Source organism: Lissotriton helveticus, chromosome 9 (assembly GCF_964261635.1).
Source record: "Lissotriton helveticus chromosome 9, aLisHel1.1, whole genome shotgun sequence".
Taxonomy (NCBI): Eukaryota; Metazoa; Chordata; class Amphibia; order Caudata; family Salamandridae; genus Lissotriton; species Lissotriton helveticus.
In genome coordinates this window covers 616,433,004-616,456,404 of record NC_136070.1, presented here as the reverse complement: position 1 = coordinate 616,456,404, position 23,401 = coordinate 616,433,004, and the positions used below count along the sequence as shown (strand labels likewise).

General features: G+C 40.5%; 1 protein-coding gene across 3 annotated transcripts in view; it reads left to right on the top strand.

Moving 5' to 3' along the window:
• Nucleotides 1–23,401, top strand: part of CCNP (cyclin P) — a 224,473-nt gene that overhangs the window by 165,762 nt on the left and 35,310 nt on the right. For all 3 annotated transcript variants that reach the window (XM_078662132.1, XM_078662133.1, XM_078662131.1), the window contains exons 8-9: nucleotides 10,743–10,892; nucleotides 15,983–16,158. In XM_078662132.1, coding sequence (XP_078518258.1) covers nucleotides 10,743–10,892; nucleotides 15,983–16,158 — 326 coding nt within the window. The remainder of the gene's footprint in view (nucleotides 1–10,742; nucleotides 10,893–15,982; nucleotides 16,159–23,401) is intronic.

Sequence of the window (23,401 nt, the reverse complement as noted above, 5' to 3'; positions counted from 1 at the left end):
TGATTGGAGACAGACCTAAATATTGTTGGATCTCTAATCAATGCCTATGACCAGACTTGTAAAAAGGGAAGTACCTTCCTCAGTTTATGGGTGTTTTGGAAGGTTGGTGGGCATGGGAGGGTGGGATTCCTTGTTAAATACAGAGTTATAGTTTTCACTCTCCTCTAGGGGAGAGTTGAGGAATAAAACAAAGGGGAAACCGTAGGGTACAGACAAAGCCCCTTGAGTTGAGGGCACCACATATGAATATGCCTCTTTGCCACAACTTCTCTAATGTGAAAGGCTGTCTATATTAACCCTTTTTAATATAAGTATGTCCAAGTTCTACACGTCATTGAGACTTCTGTTGAGTAACATTGATTTTTTTATTGTTTGCATGATCTTGGGGCTTCATGCAAACATAAACATGAACGTAAGAATGTTAGGTAATGTTGACACCAAAGCAGCAGCCATGGCCCTTGCAGGTAAGAGTGGTGGGTGGTGGGGCCTGGAAAGGGGGGATTTCGACAGACGATGAAAAGGGAAAACTAAATTAATAATGAATTTCCCCTTGTCACTGTCTGTCGAAATTCCCCCCCACGGGCCACCGCCCTACCCCTCTTACCTGCACAGGCCGCAGCAGCAAAGCAGTTGTTGTGACAATACTATTCTCACTTGTGATTAACTTTGTTTGACTCCCACATTTTATTTGTCCCATATTTTCAATCCTGCTTTACAATTTCTCCATCCAGTTTTTTCTAGCTTCTCTATGGTGTCACTGTCTGCTGATTTATGTAGTATACCTATGTGAGGTGTTACTTGGCCTGTATTACATAATTTTACTATGCATAAAAATGAGATTGGCCAAATCACAATATTGAGAACTCAAACCATCAATATTGGACACATCATACACAATACAACCAATCGCCTATGAAGCACTCTGATACCCGCAAGGGTAGTGTTCACACTATATAAAACGACCAAAATAAAAAATAAATACAATAATCGCCAGGTAGTACTCTGGCATTAACACTCAGCACCAGGTAGTGCATTGGCTTCCTATGTCCAGTCTAATGAGAGTTGTGACTATTGTGACCACTGAATTCTTCGTTCGTGCAGATCATGTTTACGTGTTCTAGGCTTTCAAGTGACAACAGAGTACATTTCGGATGTCAGTCGTGACTTGTTTCCATTGAACTAATTTGACCAACACCCGATGCAATGATTTGTTACTGAAATGCCAAGGACTGGGAATACTGTGTCTGTGAGGGTATAGTTATATGGCAAGGCTAATAACGACTAAAGAGTATTGACTTTGATCGTTTGTTGCCTATTTGGTCTCTAGCCCCCTGGCAATCGCTGTGTTACAAACCGTGGCACAACTACAACTGACTAAATGGCAATGCGCAGTACAGTTCATGTTTCATGCCCTTCTAGTATCATAGCTTGCAAGAAACCATATGGGCTGTCCTCGGATAATACTGAGATTTATTTCCATGGTTAAGTGGATCAGGAGAGTCTCCCATCCCAGAAGGTACGTCACCTCTGGTTGGTCTTGTGGGTGAACATGGCTCACCAAGGAGAGTTGACGAGAGGCTCACATTCTTCTTGGGTTCAGTCGGTCTCTTTGCCATTAATTTCTCTTCCTTCAATCCAAGCAGTTCCTGGGATGGTGACAATACTTCTTCATCCTATACATCTCACCTACTCTTGATGGTAATGAAATAATCCTGGACTGCCAGCATAATCATGTTGAACATTATTGTGACAATCAGTAAGTGATCTGGAGAAACATTTTGACCTATTGTTGGGTAATCTCTGATCAGGACAAGGTCCCTTTCTGATATATTCTCGAATGTTAGTGCCTCTCCATTCTCATTAGTCTTTCTTCTGGTGGCCTCAATTTGCTTAGTCTTGAGATGCTGGGGGGTCCATGAGGTGTGGACAGGAATATTCAGTTTTACTAGGCAGCGCATATGAATCCTAGCCTGGGTGTCTTTGAGGAATGGTGCATGGACTGATACTCTTGCAAGAATCAGTAGCCTGCTTTTCCCTGATTGGTCTGTTTTTCAGAGGTGATCTTTATTATCCTCACTAGTTTTTAATCAAACTTTCTGCTTCGCCTGACTTATGGCCAGCCAGGGGTGGTTGGCATGAAGTGACTTTACATGTGGCTCGTGGTCACATGCAGACCGGAAAGGGGGTGCAATTGTCCATGTTGGCTTCCTTTCTGGATTAAATGAGAAAACATACATTCTGGAGTTTAATAGCCTGTGTTTTAGTTGAGATGGTAACTGTTGATTTCATTTTGAGGCTCCGTGTTAGTTTGTTCAGAACTACTGCTTGGCACCACTTGTTTGTGCAAAAATATCAAAGCTGTGCCTTCCAGGTTGTTACTGAAACCTTGCAAGATAGGAGCTGATTGGCCGGCTGCCCTTATTTTAGGCAGACCAAGATCATTCATAGGCTACCTGCTAATCAGTTACTGGAAGTCATGACCTTTTTTACTGTCTTTCTTTGTGGTCGACAATTCCTTGTTGTACTTGTGGGAGCTGGAAATCTCTGGTGTGATCAAATGTGCATCACAATGCAAAGATCCCCCAGGATCAGGTATTCCGTTGACATAGCCCCTGAGGTTTTTAAAATGTTGTTTTATTTGTACAACCATTGAAGTTTCTTAGTACTAAAGAGAGAAAGCTAACTTAGAACACTGACTGAAATGAAAAACGATTGAGGAAAAAGCCATGTCTTGAGCACCTTTCGAAACTTAGTTGGGTTATTTTCCTTTCTTAAGTGGATGGTACTGGAATTCCAAAGTCTTGCTGCAGCCCAAAAAAAGTTGTATCCCTAATGTGCACATTTCTAATGTTAGAAACTTGGAGTTGAGAAGACCGATTTAGTCTCAAGGATCTCTGAGGTACAGGGAACATTTGGGCTAAAGAAAGTTGAGCATCTTCTGGTGAATGGCCTTATGCAAAATAGTTGAAGGATTAAACTGACCTTGCTATCTTTGATCCAGTGTAAGGAGCACAGCACAGTTACAATCTGATCCTTTTTTAAGTCTAACATGACAGAGTAGCTCTCAGCAAAACCTATTGCTAACAATGGTTTAAAATATATGGAGTAGTTCTCGCCCATCTCTAGCTATTGGCTGTTTCGTGTATCATTCCAACTCCCATTGAGTACTCCCATTTCAATGCACGAGGGACTATTTTACACTTTTAGAGTATACTAAATCGTCACAGATGAAATGCCCCTTGTCATGCAAAAATTCCCCAAATGACACCATTTTGCATAATTCTGTGCCTCTCATTGGAAATGTTTACACCGAATACACAGTAACAGAACACAAGCAGCTGCTGCTCACGGTGTTTGGTTTTTTTTCTCCATTTATTTAGCGTGAAGTGCAACCTTGCATCAAAAATTGATGTAAGAATGTGTGGTCCACTAAGAAATAGCACTATATGATGGTTTTACATTTTGCGTAATTACACGTTTTGTGTAATTTTGCTGAAATTTTGGATAATAACACTAAAGGAAATTACACGTATTTCGCACACCCTTTGTTGTGAGCAGTATTCAGGTTTTACCCAAAAAGGCTTTACAAGCTGGATAGCTGATTCCAAGAGAGACAAAGAAAAGTATATTTAGAGTTTCTTCCTTCTGCTCTCCTTCCTTTGTCTTGAAAACCTGACTGGAGGTTGTGCTAATGCACTGTTAACAAGATACTAGGGATCTCAATCCCCGAATGAGAAAAACCTTGTTCTAACCTGGAAAGGTTGCACTTACTCTGTTAATAAAATGCTGTCCAGATTGGAATGACTGAAAATATAAAGTAGAACTTCCCACCTGCTTGTATATCACCACATTCAACAGAGATCTTTGTGAACCCTATTATGATGTTACCAGAAGTGTTGATCTGAGTGATACCCTTTTCCCTGAAGATAGAATCAAATCTGATTATTTGGCTGAAGCTCTGCATGCTTTCCCGGCTGCTGCTGTTGACTGCCTGTGTGGATGCCCCCAGCCACCCCAAAGAGTCCAGAGATTCATGCAAAAGTATCGAGTATTCTCCACTCCTCACCACAGATTGGAGGAGGGCTGCATCAAGAAGCATTTGCTACAAGTGCAGGTGAGCCGAGTGGAGAAACTGCCCGGTGAGCACTCCCTGCACCACCTGACCCTGTCTTTTTGTGCATTGGCCCAGCACCTTGTTGCCCTGGCTTAGAAAGCTGGTCGAGAAGGAGTTTTCAGATTGTGATCTTTTGCCAGGTTGGGCTCCAGCTCTTTTGGTCCTGTTGGTCAGACTACAGTTCATTAACAAGGGTGCCACCCCAGCCTATCTCTTGAGTTTCACACTGCTTGGATGTAGTTGTAGGACACCTCCCCCCGAACCCTTTAGACACAGAATATCCATATACTAAGAAACTGCTAGACCTTAAGATTTTCTTTTCCAAACATTTTGCCATCTCCCCTCTCATTTCTTGCTGAATTAATTTTTGTTGACCTTACGACCGGACCCAAGTTCCTTGGGCTCAGTACCCTCAAATGCCCACCTTCTTTCAGCACTGACTCTGCAGTAGAATACAGCAGACAATCGGAGTGGCTGGATGAGAGGAGGGGTTCTGGGTAGGGTACTGAGACCTGGAACAAGATCCGATCCTTGATTAATGGAATAGGTCTCTACTTGGATTCACAATAATCACTGAACATTAGTAAGGTGTGGAGATGTGCACCAACCACTGAGCAATAGAAAGGTATTAGGGTTCACAGTATCCACAGTCTTTAATAAGGTTTACTAAGTTACAGTAGGCCTTACCTCTGTAAGAAGGAATGTACTAAGAAAACTTCACAAGGTTAGTATAGCTGGCGAGTATCTTATCTTTTACCAAAAAGCATCTACAATTTTAGAGCTATGAATCTCCCAGTGCTGCATACTTCAAAGATATGTTGAAAGACCTTTCTCAAAATTCACTTTTATGCAATGGTACGTTCCTAAATCACAAGCTCCTTCAGGAGATTCATAACTTCAGCAAGCACGGAGATCCTTGGGCGGGTGCTGCATAGGAAACGCACTAACTGCAAACGCTTGCATCGGGACGTGGAAGGCATTTATAGACCAGGTCCATGCAAGATGGTGGCTCGGATTTGGAAAGTCTTCCGTGATCTGGAAGGTCTTGCGGGATATCACCATGTTTGGTATAGAGAGATCTTGCTCCTACCATGCATGTAAATAGCAGTATAGTGGGAAAGTGCTGATTCTGCCAATCTATAACCTTGAAGCAAGAAACCTGCCATGACATGCTGCACACAGAAGATTATACATAATCCGTTAAATAAAAGGCATAGCTTTGTATGAATAGCTTGGATGAATAATAGTCATTGAGACTGTGTTTTTTTGTTTTTTTTTTAACCTGGTTACCAACTAAAAGTTGTATCTGGGCTTCCTTACCAAGCTCTGATGCATCTTTAATTTTCAGCTGTCAGGGGACAGCAGGACATGAATGCAGATTTGTGTCTCTTTGCAAGGTGTCTTGTAAGTAAGTAAGCAAGTTAAAAAATATATTGTTTCTGATTCATTAAAACCATTACAAAATGCACATTGGTAAAAAGTCTTATTTGTTAAAAGAAAGTAGAAATACATTTCTAAAAACTGGAAGATTTCCGGTATAAGAGAGGCCCTTATTCACGTTGTACTGGGGACAATCCAATATCTATACACAGGTTACAGTTAAAAAGGCTAAAGCCTTGTATAGATTTTTCACTTGCTCAGGGTACCGCTGGTCCTTGCTTAGATGATGCTAATGACAGGAACTTTACTAATTTCCCATTTAGCTGTGGGTCCTTAGGATCGAAGAAGGCAATCGCAGCCTGTCTCTGGGTTCATATCCCTCGTTCGTTGAAATGAGTTTTTAGAAGGCCTACCCTTTCCTCTTTTAATTTAGTGCAAGAGCATTTTAGATGTTCTATGTCCTCCGTTCCATCCCCGCGTAACCTGCTTGAGTTCCCATGATTCTCTCTCAGCCAGGGTGGAAGGTGCAGTATGACTGGCAGGATTCTTAACCAATATTTTAAAAATTGCTCTTTGATCTTCCTTGTGTACCCTAATTTAAAATTTGCCTGTGGCCCAAGTAGTTTGTAGATGCTCAATGTCATCCATGCATGGCTCCTACAGACAAAGACAGCTTTGTCTTCAACGAGAGAGAGCTTCTTGATGACCTTGTTTACTACATGCTTAAAGTGAGACTGGGTAGTTTGGGTTTCCCATAAGTCAACTAATCTAGTAATGGCCAGTGATTCCTCCAAGATTTTTTGGCTGACAAGGTGTGTTGTAAGTAGTGTGTATCACTAGGTAGACCTCTTTGTTTTTGGAAATCACCACACAGTAATCACATACCAACAACTCCTGGTGGGAGAGTAGTGTCTCTGAACAGCATCTCTGTCACTAGAGGCATCAGATGGTGGTAACTTTCAAAGAGATTAGTGTCTCTGGGTAGCATCTTGAGCTCCAGGTACTGTTCTTAGCAAATGCCATAGGATTGGTGCAGGAGCAATACATAATCCAAATGGAGCAATACATAATCCAAATGGCATAACTCACAACTCCGGTAACCCATTTGTTGCAAAAGGCCACTTTCTACTCCTCACCAGGCCTGATGTGTACCAAATGGTTTGCACCAAGTAGATCAAGTTTGGAATAGATGGTAGCTGTTCGTACCTAATCCAGCAGGACTGGGATGAGTGGTAGGAGATATCTGTTTTTGATTATATTGTTCAATGCCCTGCAATCCGTGTATGTTCTTAATTCCCCATTACCTTTGAGGACAAAGAATAAGGGTGTGCAGCAGGTCACTTGGATTGCCAAATAAATCCAATTTTTATATTTTTATCCAGGGATTCTCGTAAATGTGGGTATTCCAGTTTGTCGGAGTGTAAATTCTACTGCATGGTATGTTTGTTCCGGGGACAAGGTTTATTTAACAGTCATATGTGCAAAATGGAGTCTAGGTCTTGGCACTGAATACTTCAAGGAAAGATTTGTATTCATGAGGTAACTCAATGGCTTGTTCTGCTGCTGTGGCTATTAAATGACTTTGATCTGTTTATGGATTTTTTCCCATTACTGCAAAGAGACATTCTTGAGTAAACCATTCAGAATCAAAAGTTACATTTCTTTTGGTCCAATGTATACATGGGTTGTGAACAGTGGTCCAGGGCATGCCCACACTTACTCCGATGCTCTTACTGTTCCTGGTTTTTCTTTTTTGTGGATAGGAAGTTTCAATTTGGAACAATAGGTTGCATCTATAAAGTTGGCCATGTCCCCAGGGTCTACCAAAAGGACTACTTGCTCAACAATGTTGCCTACAGTTATCTGTGCAAGTGAAGTGCACAATGTCTGTAAGGTGCTAGCTATGGATTGATCAGGAGGTACTTTGACCGAGCTCAAGAGACTCTACTGCCTGTCACCAGAGCAACTTAAGTTTCCTAAATTCTTGCTGAGAGTTTGGTTTGGGAGTGATTTATTTCCTGGTGTGTTTGGATGTGTGGGACATTCCCTAATTAAGTGCCACTTCTTTCTACAGTATAAACACTGGCCGATTTTTCAATTACAATCTTTTTCCTCTTGGATAAGCTTTTTCCACATTCCTGCTATATCCACAGGTTCACTGGATTTCAGGGTACTGTTACTTGGTTTTCTTTGGCCCAAACAGAGATACGCAAGTCAAGTCTTCTCTCGTCGCCTTTTCGATCAGTAAATTGATGGTCTAATCTAAGAGTAAGTGCTATTAAATCTTCACAAGTCTTGTGCTTGGAGGTCACTCTGGGCCACTGAGTATTTTAATTTGTCTTTTGAACCTTGGTAATACAAGGTGTCTCCTTTTCCTCTTGCCGGTCAGTTTCAGAGATAAGATGATTAAAATGAATCAAGTAAACTACTAAGTCCTTATTTCTTTGCTTTAATTCCATGATCTTCAGAGACAGTTATGGTCCTGCGATCAAAGATTTTGTTTTGCAATCTCTCCAGTTATACAATAAAGTGTCGCCGAATTTCACCACAGGAATTGCCCACATTGCAGCATCTCCTCCTAAGTATGAAATAAGTAAGGCTATTTGAGACTGGACATTTGGGAAGAGTGCGAACCAGGCCATGAAATGTAAATGGATCTGAGTTTGGAATGTTTGCACATGGGTGGGGGTCTCCTGTGAATCACTGGGGCAGGGCCAAAGGGACGGGCATAGGCACAGTATCCAAAAGCATAGGTTGGGTAGTTGCAAGACTGGGTGGTGGCATGGCACAAGCGGTGGGAGCAGAAAGGACCCTAGTGCCAAATTGTCCTTGCAACTGAGATACCTAACTTGCTAAAGCAGAGGTTTCTAAACGCACCGCTGACAGTTCAATCTGCATGTTGGCTAACATTTTGCATAAGTCCTCCATTGAAGACATTGGGACGGCACTACTCAAGAGGAATACAATTTAGTTGGGCTTGCAATTCTGACACTGTTTAAGTCCCTTCTTTTTGCCATCCCATATTTACCGTGTTTCTGACTAAATAATTCAGCCCTCTAGCAAGTCAATAGGTTCCATCCACTCTTCTTACTGGGCTATCGCCGGTGGAGAAATGGTCTGTGTTTCCCCTTTTCTTATCAGGTAATATGCCAAGTATGAATATTACCAAATCCTTCAGCAAGCATCATTGAAAATGTCCTTGCCAATGTTCCTTTATCTGGTTCACTTATGAAATTTCTGGGCACAATGCCCTTGTGCTGTCTGTAGACAGAGTCTCAGCCTACCTTCCTGGCTTTGACATTGTGTGTTTCCAAACCCTGCTGTGAAACCAATTTCTTGCCACACCAGTCTGCATTTGTCCCGGTAATGGACTGGGCTTTCTTTGAAATTATTGACCCCAAGCATTTCCCTTTCAGTCAAAGTCCCATTAAGTGTAGCTCTTCCAGTACACTTTCCTTCTGCTGTGATGAGGCCACGAAACTGAACTAACAGGTGCCCTCAACCACACTTGTGCTTCCATTTACAATGATGCACCTACAGACTCATTGTTATATGCTTCCCATGCCTCCTCTGATGAGACTCTGCTCTTAGCCTTGCACTCTATTTTGAGTATGGTGCCCAAAAAAAGGGAAGCCGCACTGGTAACCAATGACTAGCAACCTTCTACTGGCTTCATGGATGCCAGTTTGTATTGCTAGCATTGCCTGTATACTTCACAGCAAGCTTTTATTTGGTCATTCCACATCTGAAATCAAAAGTTACCTGTTGTATATATCAGCCAGTCCATTCCAGCGAAGGTAATTGAAGCTTTTCCAATAACTTCAACAAACTTAAATAAGACCATGCTTGGTCACAAAATCTTTGTTGGGAGACACTAACATGTTGTAAATGCTGATGCCCAATTTTCTGCATTGGCGGGAACTCTCAGCCTGCTTGCAAAGTCTCTCGCTCTTTGATCTCTTTGATCTCTCTGAACTCCTAATCTATCCATGCACTTCACCTGCCCATATTCTTTCTTTGTGGCTTGTAAAAGAAGGGCCAACACAAGCTTCATGAGTCTCCATGTATGGAAATCTGTTCCTTTTCATTCTGCTGGTTCTCTTCTATTTGCCCCATTTTCTGTGCCCTTGCATACCTTTCAGTAACCTTATCCTAGACGTCATTCCTTGTCTGTGCATCTCAATTGAACTGTCTGATTTAGCTGATCTTGGTATTTACCTACCAACCTGTGGTCCTTGGCTACCCTTTATAGCTACTCCTCATCTTCTTTGGGCACTGAGCCTAGCCCTGTTTCTCTAGGGTAATATTACTCTACTTTCATTTCTCCTTATTTATTAGGTATGTTTCATGATCCCCAATACACTTTCTAGTTATAGGTACAACTCTCCTTGCTGTGACCCTCCGATGTATTCTGTTTCTCATTCCCTTTTACAGCACTCCTCATTGATCTTTAATGAGCATCTCACTGTGAGACCACAAACAAAAGTTGCTTTAGAGGCACCGTAATGGCTAATGCCATGGTAATTTATTAACTGCCATCTTGTTTTTGTATATGAATCTGTTCTATGCAGCCTTGCTTGACTTTTGATGCAATCTGCCTCATTCTCATATTAGGCATCTAAGTGAGGATTCATAAAATTACTAGCTCAGCATCTGATAGTTTATATTGCTTGTATCTTTCTCAAGGTCCTTTAGATAGTAAATTGTACCACCAATTTAGAGTGCGGACGCTCCTTTTTAAGTCGGTTATGGTTAGGTGGTCAGGCCTTGATACAGGCAATTGTCCCTATTGCTCTGAACAGAGGAGACTGTGCCACATGTGTTTTTTAGCATGCCCCGCTTAAGCCAAGGTGTGGTTGGCTCCTGTGTGTAGGCATATGGGGACTTGTGCCACCATGCTGCTTTGAGGATACTAAGAACGGACCCCTCTGCATTGTATGTTATTGCAACGGCTACGTTTTTAGGGTGGATGTGGGTAAAATGAAGCCGAGCTTTCAAATGATATTTTATATTACCTATAACTGTGATTCACAAGCATGAGTTTTTTATAAAATTTAAAGTTTGTGCTAATTTTAGTAAGTTATTAAGCATATCAACGTGTAAATATATGATGTGAAATGGTTTTAGACTTTTTATGATTTGCTTTAGTAGCACTGGTATGAATGTTGTTTTTAACTGTATCGATGAAAATCTTTTATGGCTTTGCTGAAATAAACTATTATTGAATTGAATTTGTTTTCCCCCTCAGGTGGCAGTCAAGAGTATCTTGCAGTCTAAGACCAACCCCAGTAGTGCCCGTCCCATCGAGTCTGTGCCCAGCCTCATCTCAGGTGCTGTGGCCTCTGAAAATGACAGCACGTTTGTGCCAATCGAGCAAGATGAGCAAAAGGTGGCCGAGGTAAGGTACCCTGCCTTTCACATTACTTGCTCATAGTTAACTTTTACAATTTGGGGACAAGTGGCTAGGGAAGATCTGCAAGTGGCCGAGAACAGGTTCTGGAAGCATTTATTGGGTGTCCTAATTGGGACCTTAAACATGGTTGTGCACGAAGAACTGGGGGTCCCTTATTTGAGTGACACCTTGGCCTTACGCCCGCTAATCTTCTGGTTGAAAACGTGGCATAATGAGGATCTGTCTCTGACCCAGAGGATATTGAAAGAGTGTATGTTGCTGGATCGCGCACATCATATATCTTGGTTAAGATGTATAAAGGTCAGTTTTGACAGACTAGGCAGACCAGATCTAAACCGTAATCCGGAAATGGCATCCAAAAGGGATCTTATTTGGGTCAGGGATTCCTTAAGTAGCCTAATGAAATTAGAGAGGGAATAGCACAAATTAAAGAAACCTAGCATGCAAAACTTTATAATCCTGAAAACATTACCAACTACAGAGCGCTATCTTTTATGTTCTTTCAGCACATTTGACCGTTTTCTGCTGACTAGGTTTAGCCTGGGTTTCTTCCATCTCTTGTTAGCTTTCCCCGGGGGTTGCCATAGAGGACAGCCTTTAACATCCGGCGGCTGCGACAGTGAATCTTGGCAGGATTTGCCTATTTTTTTATTCTTTTGCTGTTTCTATGCGATTTTCCCGGAGGAAACTAATAGTCCCTGTTTTAAGGAGATTGAATTTTAGGCAGGCACGCCCAGCCCTGATTTATTTACAACTGCTAACTGAAGACTCTGACTTATGTGTTCTTAGTTTTCTTAAATTAGCATTAAAACACAGGGCATCATTTGACTAGAGGGCAGTATCGTGAAGGGCATTTTATCAACCCAGTCCCCAGCCAGTGACATAAACCGGCTTTATTTATTCATTGCTAGGTCTATTTTTACCACTGATTTCATTAGTGTTTGGATTTCAATGGATATTTTATTTATGAACTAACTTTCTGCGTGTATTGATTTGGACAGATGGTTTTATGAATTTTATCATTTTTGTTTTTATATATACATATGAACGTTTATGGTTTTACAGCTGTAAACCGAATAAAGTTGTTTGACTGACTGACTGACTTTTACGATTTATGTTTTAATTGTGCTAATCTTTCCTCTATCTCACACTTCCTAAAAAGCACCTAGCTGACTTGACAGCATAACTTGACAGATATATGAAGTACGTAAAATAATAGTGTGCATATTGGTGTTTCCATTGTAAAACATAAAATAATACTGTGCTGTACGAGATGTATCTTGTGCACTGTTTACCTTGTGAAACGTCTTTTGCTTAGAATGTTGATTGTTATTATTTGAATTAACGCTTGTGCATGGAGCAGACACTGGTAGGGATTCGAATAGCAATAGGCAGTTGCTGTCGCGCCTTCGAGCAAACTGGACGCGGCACGTTGTGGTAGATTCCCATGGAATTTATTTTGAGGTGGCATTTTGGTTCCTCGTCTATTGGGTTACTGCTGCAGAGTGAAGAAGACACGGACACCCCAAGTTACCCGTGACAGCCAGAGTCAGTCTGAATTAGCAGTGAGGATTTCGGAGGGGCATTCTGCTTTCACAGTACAAGATACACTATGGTTTTGGGCTATGGTGCGTGTGCACTCAAACAACATCGCACGCATGCCGCAACCTCGTTAATACTGTAGCGTCAGGTCCCCACACGGAGTGACATAATTACATCGTACGTGGCGGCCATATTTGTTATGGTTGCTTGGTGAGGCAGCTACGTGTAACCACGTCATTACATCGTGCATGGTGCTCATATTGTTATGATTTTCAATTTCAACATATTTCTTTATTGAAGATCGGAACGCTTGACTAACACCGATCAGAGCGTTTGCAACAGTCTGCCCAGCATTGATACAGTCGCTGGAGGTGATCAGTATTTTATTGTTTCTTGTGGCATTTTCTTCAATTCTAGCAGCATTATTTAATTGGTTGGTGGTGTCCAAATTGGAGTCTCATTGAATTCTACATACAGTAATGTGCAGCATATAAACAATACCTGTGTATATGCAAATTACTGAGTTATTAGGTGGAGTATGACAGTTAAAGACAATGTTATGGCAACTCCACCTCAAATTACCCAACCACCATTATTCCAAATTAAGCCAGATACACCGGCTATTAAATGGTCACAATGGTTCAGGCTATTCGAGAACTATTTGGTAGCCATTGATGCAAGTGGATATATTCCGGTACGCATGTCTGCTCTGTTATTTTTTCGAGTCTGGGGCAAGCAGTGCAGCAGATATTTGATAGTTTGCTACCTATACCTTCCCTTCCAGCACAATCTGGTGGTGGGCAATAGAATGTGTATCTATTGGCCATAGCAAGACTGAGTAAACAATTTTGTGACAAGCCCAGCATTGTGTTAGAACGTCATAATTGTATTAATAAACGCAAACAACTGTGTGATGAAAATATGGAAGGATATATTTGAGCTCTAAGGGTATTGGCAACTACATGTGAATTTGGCCCTAATCTAGATAATTCCATTCGGGATCCATTTGTATTCAACTGTGCATCAAGGAAAATTCAGGCAAGAATAGTAAGCTATAGAAACCCATCACTCTCTGAAGTTATTGACTTGGCTCTTAGTATTGAGAGATCAACAATCTCAACTAAAGCCATGCAAGCAGAATCCACTACTGGTGTCGGGTTTGTATCTTCTGCAGACTTGGAACAAGAGGAGTCATTGTGTGTGGTCAATATTAGAGAATACATCAAAATTCATGGACAAAAATATCAACTTTCTCTTGCAGATGTGGATCTAAAGGTCACATGAGCAATTTTTCTGGGTGGCCCTGATAAAAAAAGACTTGCAAGTTGGTAATTGAGTTTTATTCAATAAACCCCTCAAAGTAAAACAAAAAGGGGGAATCTAGGTTTTCCATGGCGATACCAATCAGTAAAGTTAGCAAAGGTCAAGCATTTGTGGAAGAGAAAAGGGTGGTGGAACAAAAGACAACTGGTGAAGGTTAACCCAGAACAAGCCATAATCATGCAACAGAAGAAGTGTTCTATGAATGACCAAGATTGGGCACATTGGTTGCAATCTGTTGTGTAGAGAGAATGTTGCTGTAAATGTCGGTGAGGCTAATGATAAAATGTTACCTTCACCTTCAGGATTTGTTTATGTTGACATTAGCTACAATGGTAATGGAAATGTGATGGGATCACGGATCAGGAAAGTTCCAAAGAATTTTTATGATTTTGTAAAGTATTAGATGTTGTAGCATTATTGGTCTTTATTTACGTATGCGCAGTCATAAACATGTAACATTTATTTATTTTGTATTTTTTTAATGGTGGAAGGTGATGTGATGTAAAAGATGTTTCTTGTGTGCTGTTTGCCTCGTGAAATATCTTCTGCATAGATTGTTGATATTGTTAATATCTGTATTTACACCTGTGCATTGAGCAGACCCTTGTAAGGATTCGAACAGAAATAGGCAGTTGCTGTCGGACCTCTGAGCCAGCTAGGCGTGCATACTGTGGGTGATTTATGAATGGAAATAAATAAATTCTTTACTAATCTTAATTGGTTGGTTTATCTTACCACAAATGTATATTATGTGTATATTTGAGCTTTCCATTTTACTGTCCATTTTCGCGCTGTTATTTAATAACCTACTGCTTTCTTTCTCGAATTTATCTTCTCTCTAGCATTATTCCATATTAACTCCATATGAATTACTTTCTTGACAACTTTATCTGTTTGATGCCTAGTGTCTGGTTAATGGTTTGTGGTAAGAGCTGGTTTTAGCCTAAGATTATATCCTATGTATTTGAGTTATGGGATTGGGCGAAATTCCAGTTTGTTTCCTTGTGTAGTCATGAAAATTGCTCTTAGAATGTTGTACGAAAATTGTATGTGAGGTATGCTCCCACAGTCAAACGTCTTGAAAATTGTATCCTCCGTGTACAACAAGGGGTCATCTGTGGGAAAATCACACTTGAGGTTGCACTCCCTGTTGGTGGGCCCGAAATGTGTAGACTACCCTGCTTGAGAGAAGTTTTACATGGTTAACAAATGGGCTACAAGTTCATATGTAGTTGTGGGTGGGGTGTCTATGGAGGCCAATGTCTTTAGGGGAATATACCGCTTTTTAACGCATGCTTTTTCCCGGCAGGGAATTACAACACGGTTGTTACAACAACAGCATTGGGACCAGGCATACCATTACCTCGAAAGTCCTAACAACGACTTGCGGAGGGGGGGGGCGCTGGATGTTGGAATAGTATAATTTACTAATACAACTCCAGTATGTGCAACAGTAGAGAAGGTGTTGTATTTTAAATCCAACACCTTCTGCCCCCTGCGCAAGTCGTTGTTCTGACTTGCAGAGTAATGGTATGCGTGGTTACAACGAGCTTGCTGTAACGACCGCATTGTAATTCCCTGCAGGGAAAAGTTTTCGTGGGAAACTGTTTACCTCTTTAGGTTCTTGACCTTTGCTTTAGGATGTCCCGTGCATTTCTTGGTTGGCTCCAAATGCTATGTTTGAGCTATGTAGGGCATTACAGGAGAGCAGAGTTTCATTATTTTATCTTAAACCATGAACAAGTTGGAATAGGGTGTCCACTTCACTCCATGCCATCATGGACACCGTTTCTGCTCAATGGTAGCAAACTAGGATTTCAACACCAACAATGTAGTAGGTTGTCGGTTTCCATTCCTTGGCTTTCGTCTGTGTGCGCGATCACATTTTGTGAGCTGGCCACCCACCTATCCCAAGTGAGTGTGTGTGCAGGGGGGACTTGTCCTCATTCTCTACTCTGAGTCCACAGTGCCAGGAAGCATTCTCTTTGGTGATTAACCAAGGTACATGCCTTGGGAGCAAAATATTTACTCAGTGCAGCGATATAAATTTGCGAGGCCTGATTCTTTACTGGGCAGATGCTGGGGGGCGGGGGGTCCGATGGGAATGATTAGTGGATCAAGCGTTTGATTCCAAAATAGAATGTTGAAGATTTTGAAGGCTGTTAGTCAGTAAAGCTCTTCCTACAGTTTCTTTCTTCTGTTTGATGTAGGTCTACTACCTGGCTATGTACTTCATGGAGCTTATGCTCATGGAATCGGAAGCAATGACCTTTGAACCAGCACAGCTGGCCGAAGCTGGTCTCAGCCTGGCCCAAAAGGTCTTGCAAGAAACGAAGGAAGAGTGTTTTGAGACCTGCAATGAAACCCATAAACTGTACACATACGGGTGAGTGATAAGGTCATGTGATCTTTCTCCTCGGGTGGAGAGCTCACACAAAGGGAGGAAGCGAGACGGGGCCAGAGACCTTAACACTTCTTATAATACACAACACACTTTTAGTGGTGGAGCACATTTTCTACTCTTCTAAACCAATATATATCGGACAAAATTATGCGGCAGATAAATATTGAGGGGTGAAAACCTCAATAAGAAAAAAATGAATGGCAAAAACTAGCAAAACAGATTTGATATTTTATGTATATTTGTGTGTATATGTGTATGAATGTTTGTGTGGTTGTGTGCACGTATGTATGTTTGTGTGGATATATATATATATATATATATATATATATATATATATATATATATATATCGCTCACAAGAAACCTTATCATGCGATAAGATAGAAGCAGCACTCCGGCAGTATATTTAGACACAGCGTTTTATTAACAACAAAAAACAAACGTTTCGGCGGTTGCCTTCCTCGGTGTTTTCTCACCGGTACCATGCAGTTAGGAGCTTTAAATGCACTTTTGCCAGAAACGCTAAACAACAACAAGGGACTTACCCTCCCTAACACCACTGTGGGCGCCATCTTGAAATGGGTTGTATCTTACCGAAAATCGGACTTTTCAAGACAGAAGGGTCACAAAAGCGATAAAGCCGTGGATCGGCTTGTGTCCCTAACAGTATGAGTACCTACTGGCAAACAAAATTATAGCATATACAACTGCAGAATAGTGTTCAGCATATTTCATAATATGACTATCAGAGTTAATTTCATTTCATCTTTCTTAAATTATTAAATGTACTTAATGTTGCAGATTACGAAATACCCAACATGCAGTGAAGGCCACACACCCACCGAAGCAGCAGAACGAAGAACACAAATCCAAGAGGCAAAGAAAAAATTACAGTAAAACATGATACAATTCCTAGTCAAATTTTCAGCTAAGAAACTAGAGTGGGACAATATATATATTCACTGAAAACAACATAGGCTTCACGCCAGTTATAGTTAGCTGGACATTTTACGCATACAAAACCATTGAAATTCCTCAGTTATAGTTAGTTGTACTCACTATAACTCGCGCGCCCGCAATCCACTGCTGATGATGTCACATATTACATCATTCATGACATGGTCAGTGACATCACTGATGACATCTCAAATGACATCATCCATGTGACAATGAAATACACCTCATCACACACTAGTATAATATTTTTCACTCACTGTAAAATAGAAAGTGCCCTATATCAAACCATTGACACATCAATAGTATTTTCTATTTATCCACTCAGTGAATCATAGATCTATACGCACATCTAATCACTTACCTATAGATTCAGTGTTATATGCAGTGACTAATTAACAGAACACTAACCAATATACTTATACGCCTATTTCAACATTACACACCAGCACACATTGTATTCACTTATAAAGACATCTTATTGACTTATGCAAACAATGGATCATACTTACATTTACTCACCTACACACTTCTACAAACACCACTTCATCTATTCATCTATACACTTAGTGTGTTATAAAATGACTATTAGAAATATTCAGTTCTCCATACAGTGACTTATACAATCACTAAGTCTTAGGCTCACTTAATTAGATATAACTGTAACATACACTGCTTTTTTATGCAAATTTAATGGAGATATACTGTTGAGAGACATATTTAATCACCACCACACCCATAAACATATACACTCACTGAAATAAGTGTTATAACATGTAGTCTTAACCTCATTTACCTACTGAATGAACTATTCACACATTTTTAGGCAATTACATACCCCCCACCAAACCACATAGACATTCATTTACCCATACAAATACTCCGTTAGGAAACCAATAACAAATATAGTCTTTAATATACCAATTAAGTCAAAGCAATAAAGACTTTAACACAGTTAAATAACTACATATTATATATAGTGAGACTCTACAAATTAGTCAAGGAAACAATGACAGTTACTAAATCCATCATTCACACATTTATATTTAAATGTCCACTCATTCTTCAATGCAAAGTAGTGTATTTATAATACATATTTAAATATCAAAGCAAACTACATTCACTGGATGATGTCATCAGTGATGTCATCATTGATGTCATTTGAGATGTCATCAGTGATGTCACTGACCATGTCATGAATGATGTAATATGTGACATCATCATCAGCAGTGGATTGCGGGCGCGCGAGTTATAGTGAGTACAACTAACTATAACGGGGGAATTTTAATGGTTTTGTACGAGTAAAATGTCCAGCTAACTATAACTGGTGTGAAACCTATGGTTTTTTCTGTGAATTTCAAAGTTTTTTTTAAATGCTAATTCCTAACTATAATGAGTGTGAAACCTATGGGGCCTTATTTACGAGCCCCTTGCGCCTCCGGAACGTCACTTTTTGTGACGTTCCGGTGGCGCAGAAGACTGAGTGATATTTATCAGGCAGGACTAAGCCACTTTTTGTGGCGTAATCCTGCCTGATAAATCGGTCCCTTTAACGCGGTGTCCTGCATTAAAGGGGCGTGCAATGGGTGTTGCTGGGGGCGTTCCCAGAAGCATCCATGGACTTGAGTAATTTATAGCATCCTCAAAGTCAGTCTTTCAAAAATTCCAAAGTATAGGACATGATAATCCAAATCCAAATGTTTCTCAAGAAAAGTCATAAACCGTGTCCGTGGGTCATATCTGCCCAAACGCCGATATTCCGAACAATTGAAAATTACTTTTCTTGAGAAACATTTGGATTTGGATTATCATGTCCTATACTTTGGAATTTTTGAAAGACTGACTTTGAGGATGCTATAAATTACTCAAGTCTGCCCGAATTGTGTGGGTAAAATTTATACCTAGTCACTTTGAATAAGAATGTACTTACGACTCGTCTAACATTTGGAAGAAATATCTAGTTATATGACAACAGGATACCGACATAACTTGAAGGAAATAAGAACGCCCTGAAGAAGTTCTGTTGTACAGAACGAAACGCGTCAGCTGGCTGTGGTAAATAAACTTAAGCATTTGAATATTCACCAAGATTCAGCGCTTCAATAAGGACTCTAAGTGATATGATTTGATTGGACTTGTTGTGCAAGTGGTGCTGTGCCAAACTTTGGAATATTCTCCACTACTCTCTACTACTCACTCCCTACTACTCACTATCTACTACTCTCTATTACTCACTCTCTACTACTCTCTACTACTCACTCTCTACTACTCTCTCTCTACTACTCTCTACTAATCACTCTCTACTTATCACTCTCTACTACTCTCTACTACTCACTCTCTACTACTCTCTCTCTACTACTCACTCTCTACTACTCACTCTCTACTTATCACACTCTACTACTATCTACTACTCTCTCTCTACTACTCTCTACTACTCACTCTCTACTACTCACTCTATACTACTCACTCTACTACTCACTCTCTACTACTCACTCTCTTCTACTCACTCTCTTCTACTCACTCTCTTCTACTCACTCTCTACTACTCACTCTCTACTACTCACTCTACTACTCTCTACTACTCACTCTTTACTACTCTCTACTTCTCACTCTCTACTGCTCTCTACCACTCTCTCTACTACTCACTCTCTACTACTCACTCTCTACTACTCTCTCTACTATTCACTCTACTACTCTCTATTACTCACTCTCTACCTCTCTACTTCTCTCTACTTCTCTCTCTACTAGTCTCTACCTCTCTACCTCTCTACCTCTACCTCTACCTCTCTATACACGCACACATATACACATATATATATATATGCATATATATGCATATGCATTTATATATATGTATGTATGTATGTATGTGTGTATGTATATATATATATATATATATATATATAATCTGCATATCTATATAAATACAAATATAAAGCATGCATACATATACATATATGCATACATATGCATGTTATTTACATGAAAGTTTGAAAAACACTAATAAAAGCAAAGCTAAAAAGCCACCTCATTACAAACAGAATGGCTTTAACTTAAACGAGGGCGCGATCTATTGCATTTTCAATGCTTGTTTACTTTGGTTCCATCAAGAAGGCATTCAGATGTGTTACACATTTGCCATAAATTCTGAATGTTAGCTAGTTGCTCATTAGATCACTGTAGTAAAGCTACTGCTCACCAGGGAAGTATGCTGCTGGTATTCAAAGTGCATTTTTCAGTCTGCATGTCAGAATTTTTTTAATGAAATAGAAAAGGATTTGAGAAGTCAAAATGTGCCCTAATTTTTCTTTTTTCAGCACTAATCATAATTTCTATGGCAAAATGAACCCCCTCATTTTGTTCCTTTGCAAATTAAATGTTTTATATGTTACCACTTTATTCCAATCAAGATGACTTCAGGTGTGCCATACTTTTGTCATAAGTAAGACTGTTAGCGCTCTAGTTGTTCTTTAGAACACTCTGGGACATTCGGTCATTGGACTATACTTGGGCTACATCTGGGTGATATTTGGGCTACATTTGGGCTCTTTTGTCTCTGGTGGCCTTCTTGGGAGACTGCATGTGAGAATTGTTTAATGAAATAGAAGAGGATTTGAGAAGTCACTCAAAATGTGCCCTAATTTTTCTTTCTGCCGCACTAATCATACTTTCTATGGCAAAATATACCCCCTCATTTTGTTCCTTTTTAAATTAAATGTTTTAAGAGTTACCACTTTATTCCAATCAAGATGGCTTCAGGTGTGCCATACCTTTGTAAAAAGTAGGACTGTTAGCGCTCTAGTTGTTCTTTAGAACACTCTGGGAAGCTGCAGTAGAACACAAAGGAATCAACTGACAGTCTCTGTCCTTGCTGGATGTACATGTTTTACTGAGAATGTCAGACTTTATTCTCACATGACTGAGAAAGATAATGCGAATTTACAGAAAATATGCTTTCAGCTTAGTTTATAGATCCCCTTCCAAGTTGGCAGGGTATGCTCAGACGTGAGTCCCTTGCTCACTTTGCCACTGGATTCAAGCAAGCCGGGCTGAAGAAGGCTGAAATGCCAGAAACCGGTCCTCGGTAGCTTGTTTCGGGTCCAGGGAAGGCATGGCTTGGCAGTTCGGGCTGGACTGTTCCCATGAGGCACAGGGTCAGACTGATTTGCATATGGCCATGTCTGAACTGGGGTGGCAGAGTGGGCTAAAGAATGGTGATGGATTAAACCCAGATCAGTTGACTGGGGGTGAGTGCTTGTATTGTCAACGCTCCGTCCATCATTTCCTTTGTTTTTTCTTTGTTCGCCATAAGTTGGCAGGGTATGCTCAGACGTGAGTCCCTTGCTCACTTTGCCACTAGATTCAAGCAAGCCGGGCTGAAGAAGGCTGAAATGCCAGAAACCGGTCCTCGGTAGCTTGTTTCCGGTCCAGGGAAGGCATGGCTTGGCAGTTCGGGCTGGACTGTTCCCATGAGGCACAGGGTCAGACTGATTTGCATATGGCCATGTCTGAACTGGGGTGGCAGAGTGGGCTAAAGAATGGTGATGGATTAAACCCAGATCAGTTGACTGGGGGTGAGTGCTTGTATTGTCAACGCTCCGTCCATCATTTCCTTTGGTTTATCCTATGAATACACTCCGCATGAGAGCATAAATTTAGTATAATACTATTATATTGTTATGTGGTCACATTACGCCTAGCAAGAACACCATAATTTTACATGCTCACGTTTAAAGTTAACATCTTTTCTTGAACGTTGACACTTGACACACATTTGCTTGCGTGCCTGTATGAGATGTTGTTCTCTGAAATGACTTTGCTTACATTTACACTTCTTCGTAAGCATATTGTCAGAGCCTTAAACATACTACATGAGGGTTAAGTTTGGTGCGTAAAATGTTGTTTGTTATTGTCTGCTCTGCAACAGCTCTGTAAGGATAGAATAAGTAATGATGGCCTGACTGGGGCTTAGGCATGAAGTTTATTATATAAACAACATCACTCCTTCGTCTAGTAAGAGGAGCATTTTTCTGACACAGTAAAGGTCGTCCCATGTTGGAAATCTAGCCCAGCTGAATCCTGTTTACCTCCTGAGAAAGGTGGTGCCCAGTTATACACCACGATGGGCTCACAGATAAAATATATCCACAGGTAACTGGGGAGTTAGATCACCCTCAGGGATTCTGGCAGATGCACCCATCACAGGCACACTCTGAGAGAGAGAGAGAGAGCACTGGGTAGGAGCATAACTATACTAATATGCAAGCTTATAACTTCTGTAACAGCACAATGGTTGAACTGTTCATTTTCTTTACCATTCTTGTGATGCTGATTACTCTGGTTTATTTCCTTCTATCGATAATTGCAGCACATGTATTTTACACAAGAATCTTATTTCTTAAAAAAAAAATTTGAAATGCCAATGTGAGTATTTCTTGGTTTTCCCTTTGGGCATGCATGTGTTACCAAACGAAAGGGCTTTAGATCTGTTTCCGCAATTTCCTTGGGGGGGGTCAGGGTTGTCATGTTCTGAGGTTACATGTACCACTGGTTATGTTACCTTGCTAGGTTAGGGACATCCATATATGGTGCACTGCAAACTAGACAAGACCAAGGATAACAGCCGTGGTCTGTACAGGTAACTGCGGGGGGCCCCATGAGGTAGGATTTCAAGGGACAATGCAGAGGGAAAATTAATTATTTTTCATTTTCCTTCTGCATCGTCCCTTGAAATCCCCCCCTAACGCAGCCCACCGTTGTTACCTGCATGGACCGCGACTGTTGGCCAATCTATCCTGATGGTGTGCATGGACCCGTACAGTTTTGACATTTATGTTGTTCAAAAACACATAGTTTTACTGAGAAAGTATGAACCGTACAACATGGTGCCACCAACGTTCTAGCTTGGGTACTTCTTTAATGGGTCTCCCAAGGAGGAGTAGTAGTAAAACTTTATTTCGGCTATACAGCCATAAAAGTAGAAAATAAAATGTATGCACAGATATAACAATTAGCAGCAGTATTTTCGTATCACATAGCTAGGACTTCCAAGATACAAAAATAAAGTGCATTGTATGAAAAAGATCATTCAGTTAAAGTGCATAGTGACATAGCACGAAAAACTACATACATGATTAAAAAGTAGCACAATAAAAAGCAAACTAACATTTAGAAAATAATTCCATGAGTAACACACAATTTGTGCAAAAATTACAATATCAAAATGAACCTAATACTACCACTATTCGCAAATTACATGCCCAAAGCCAATGC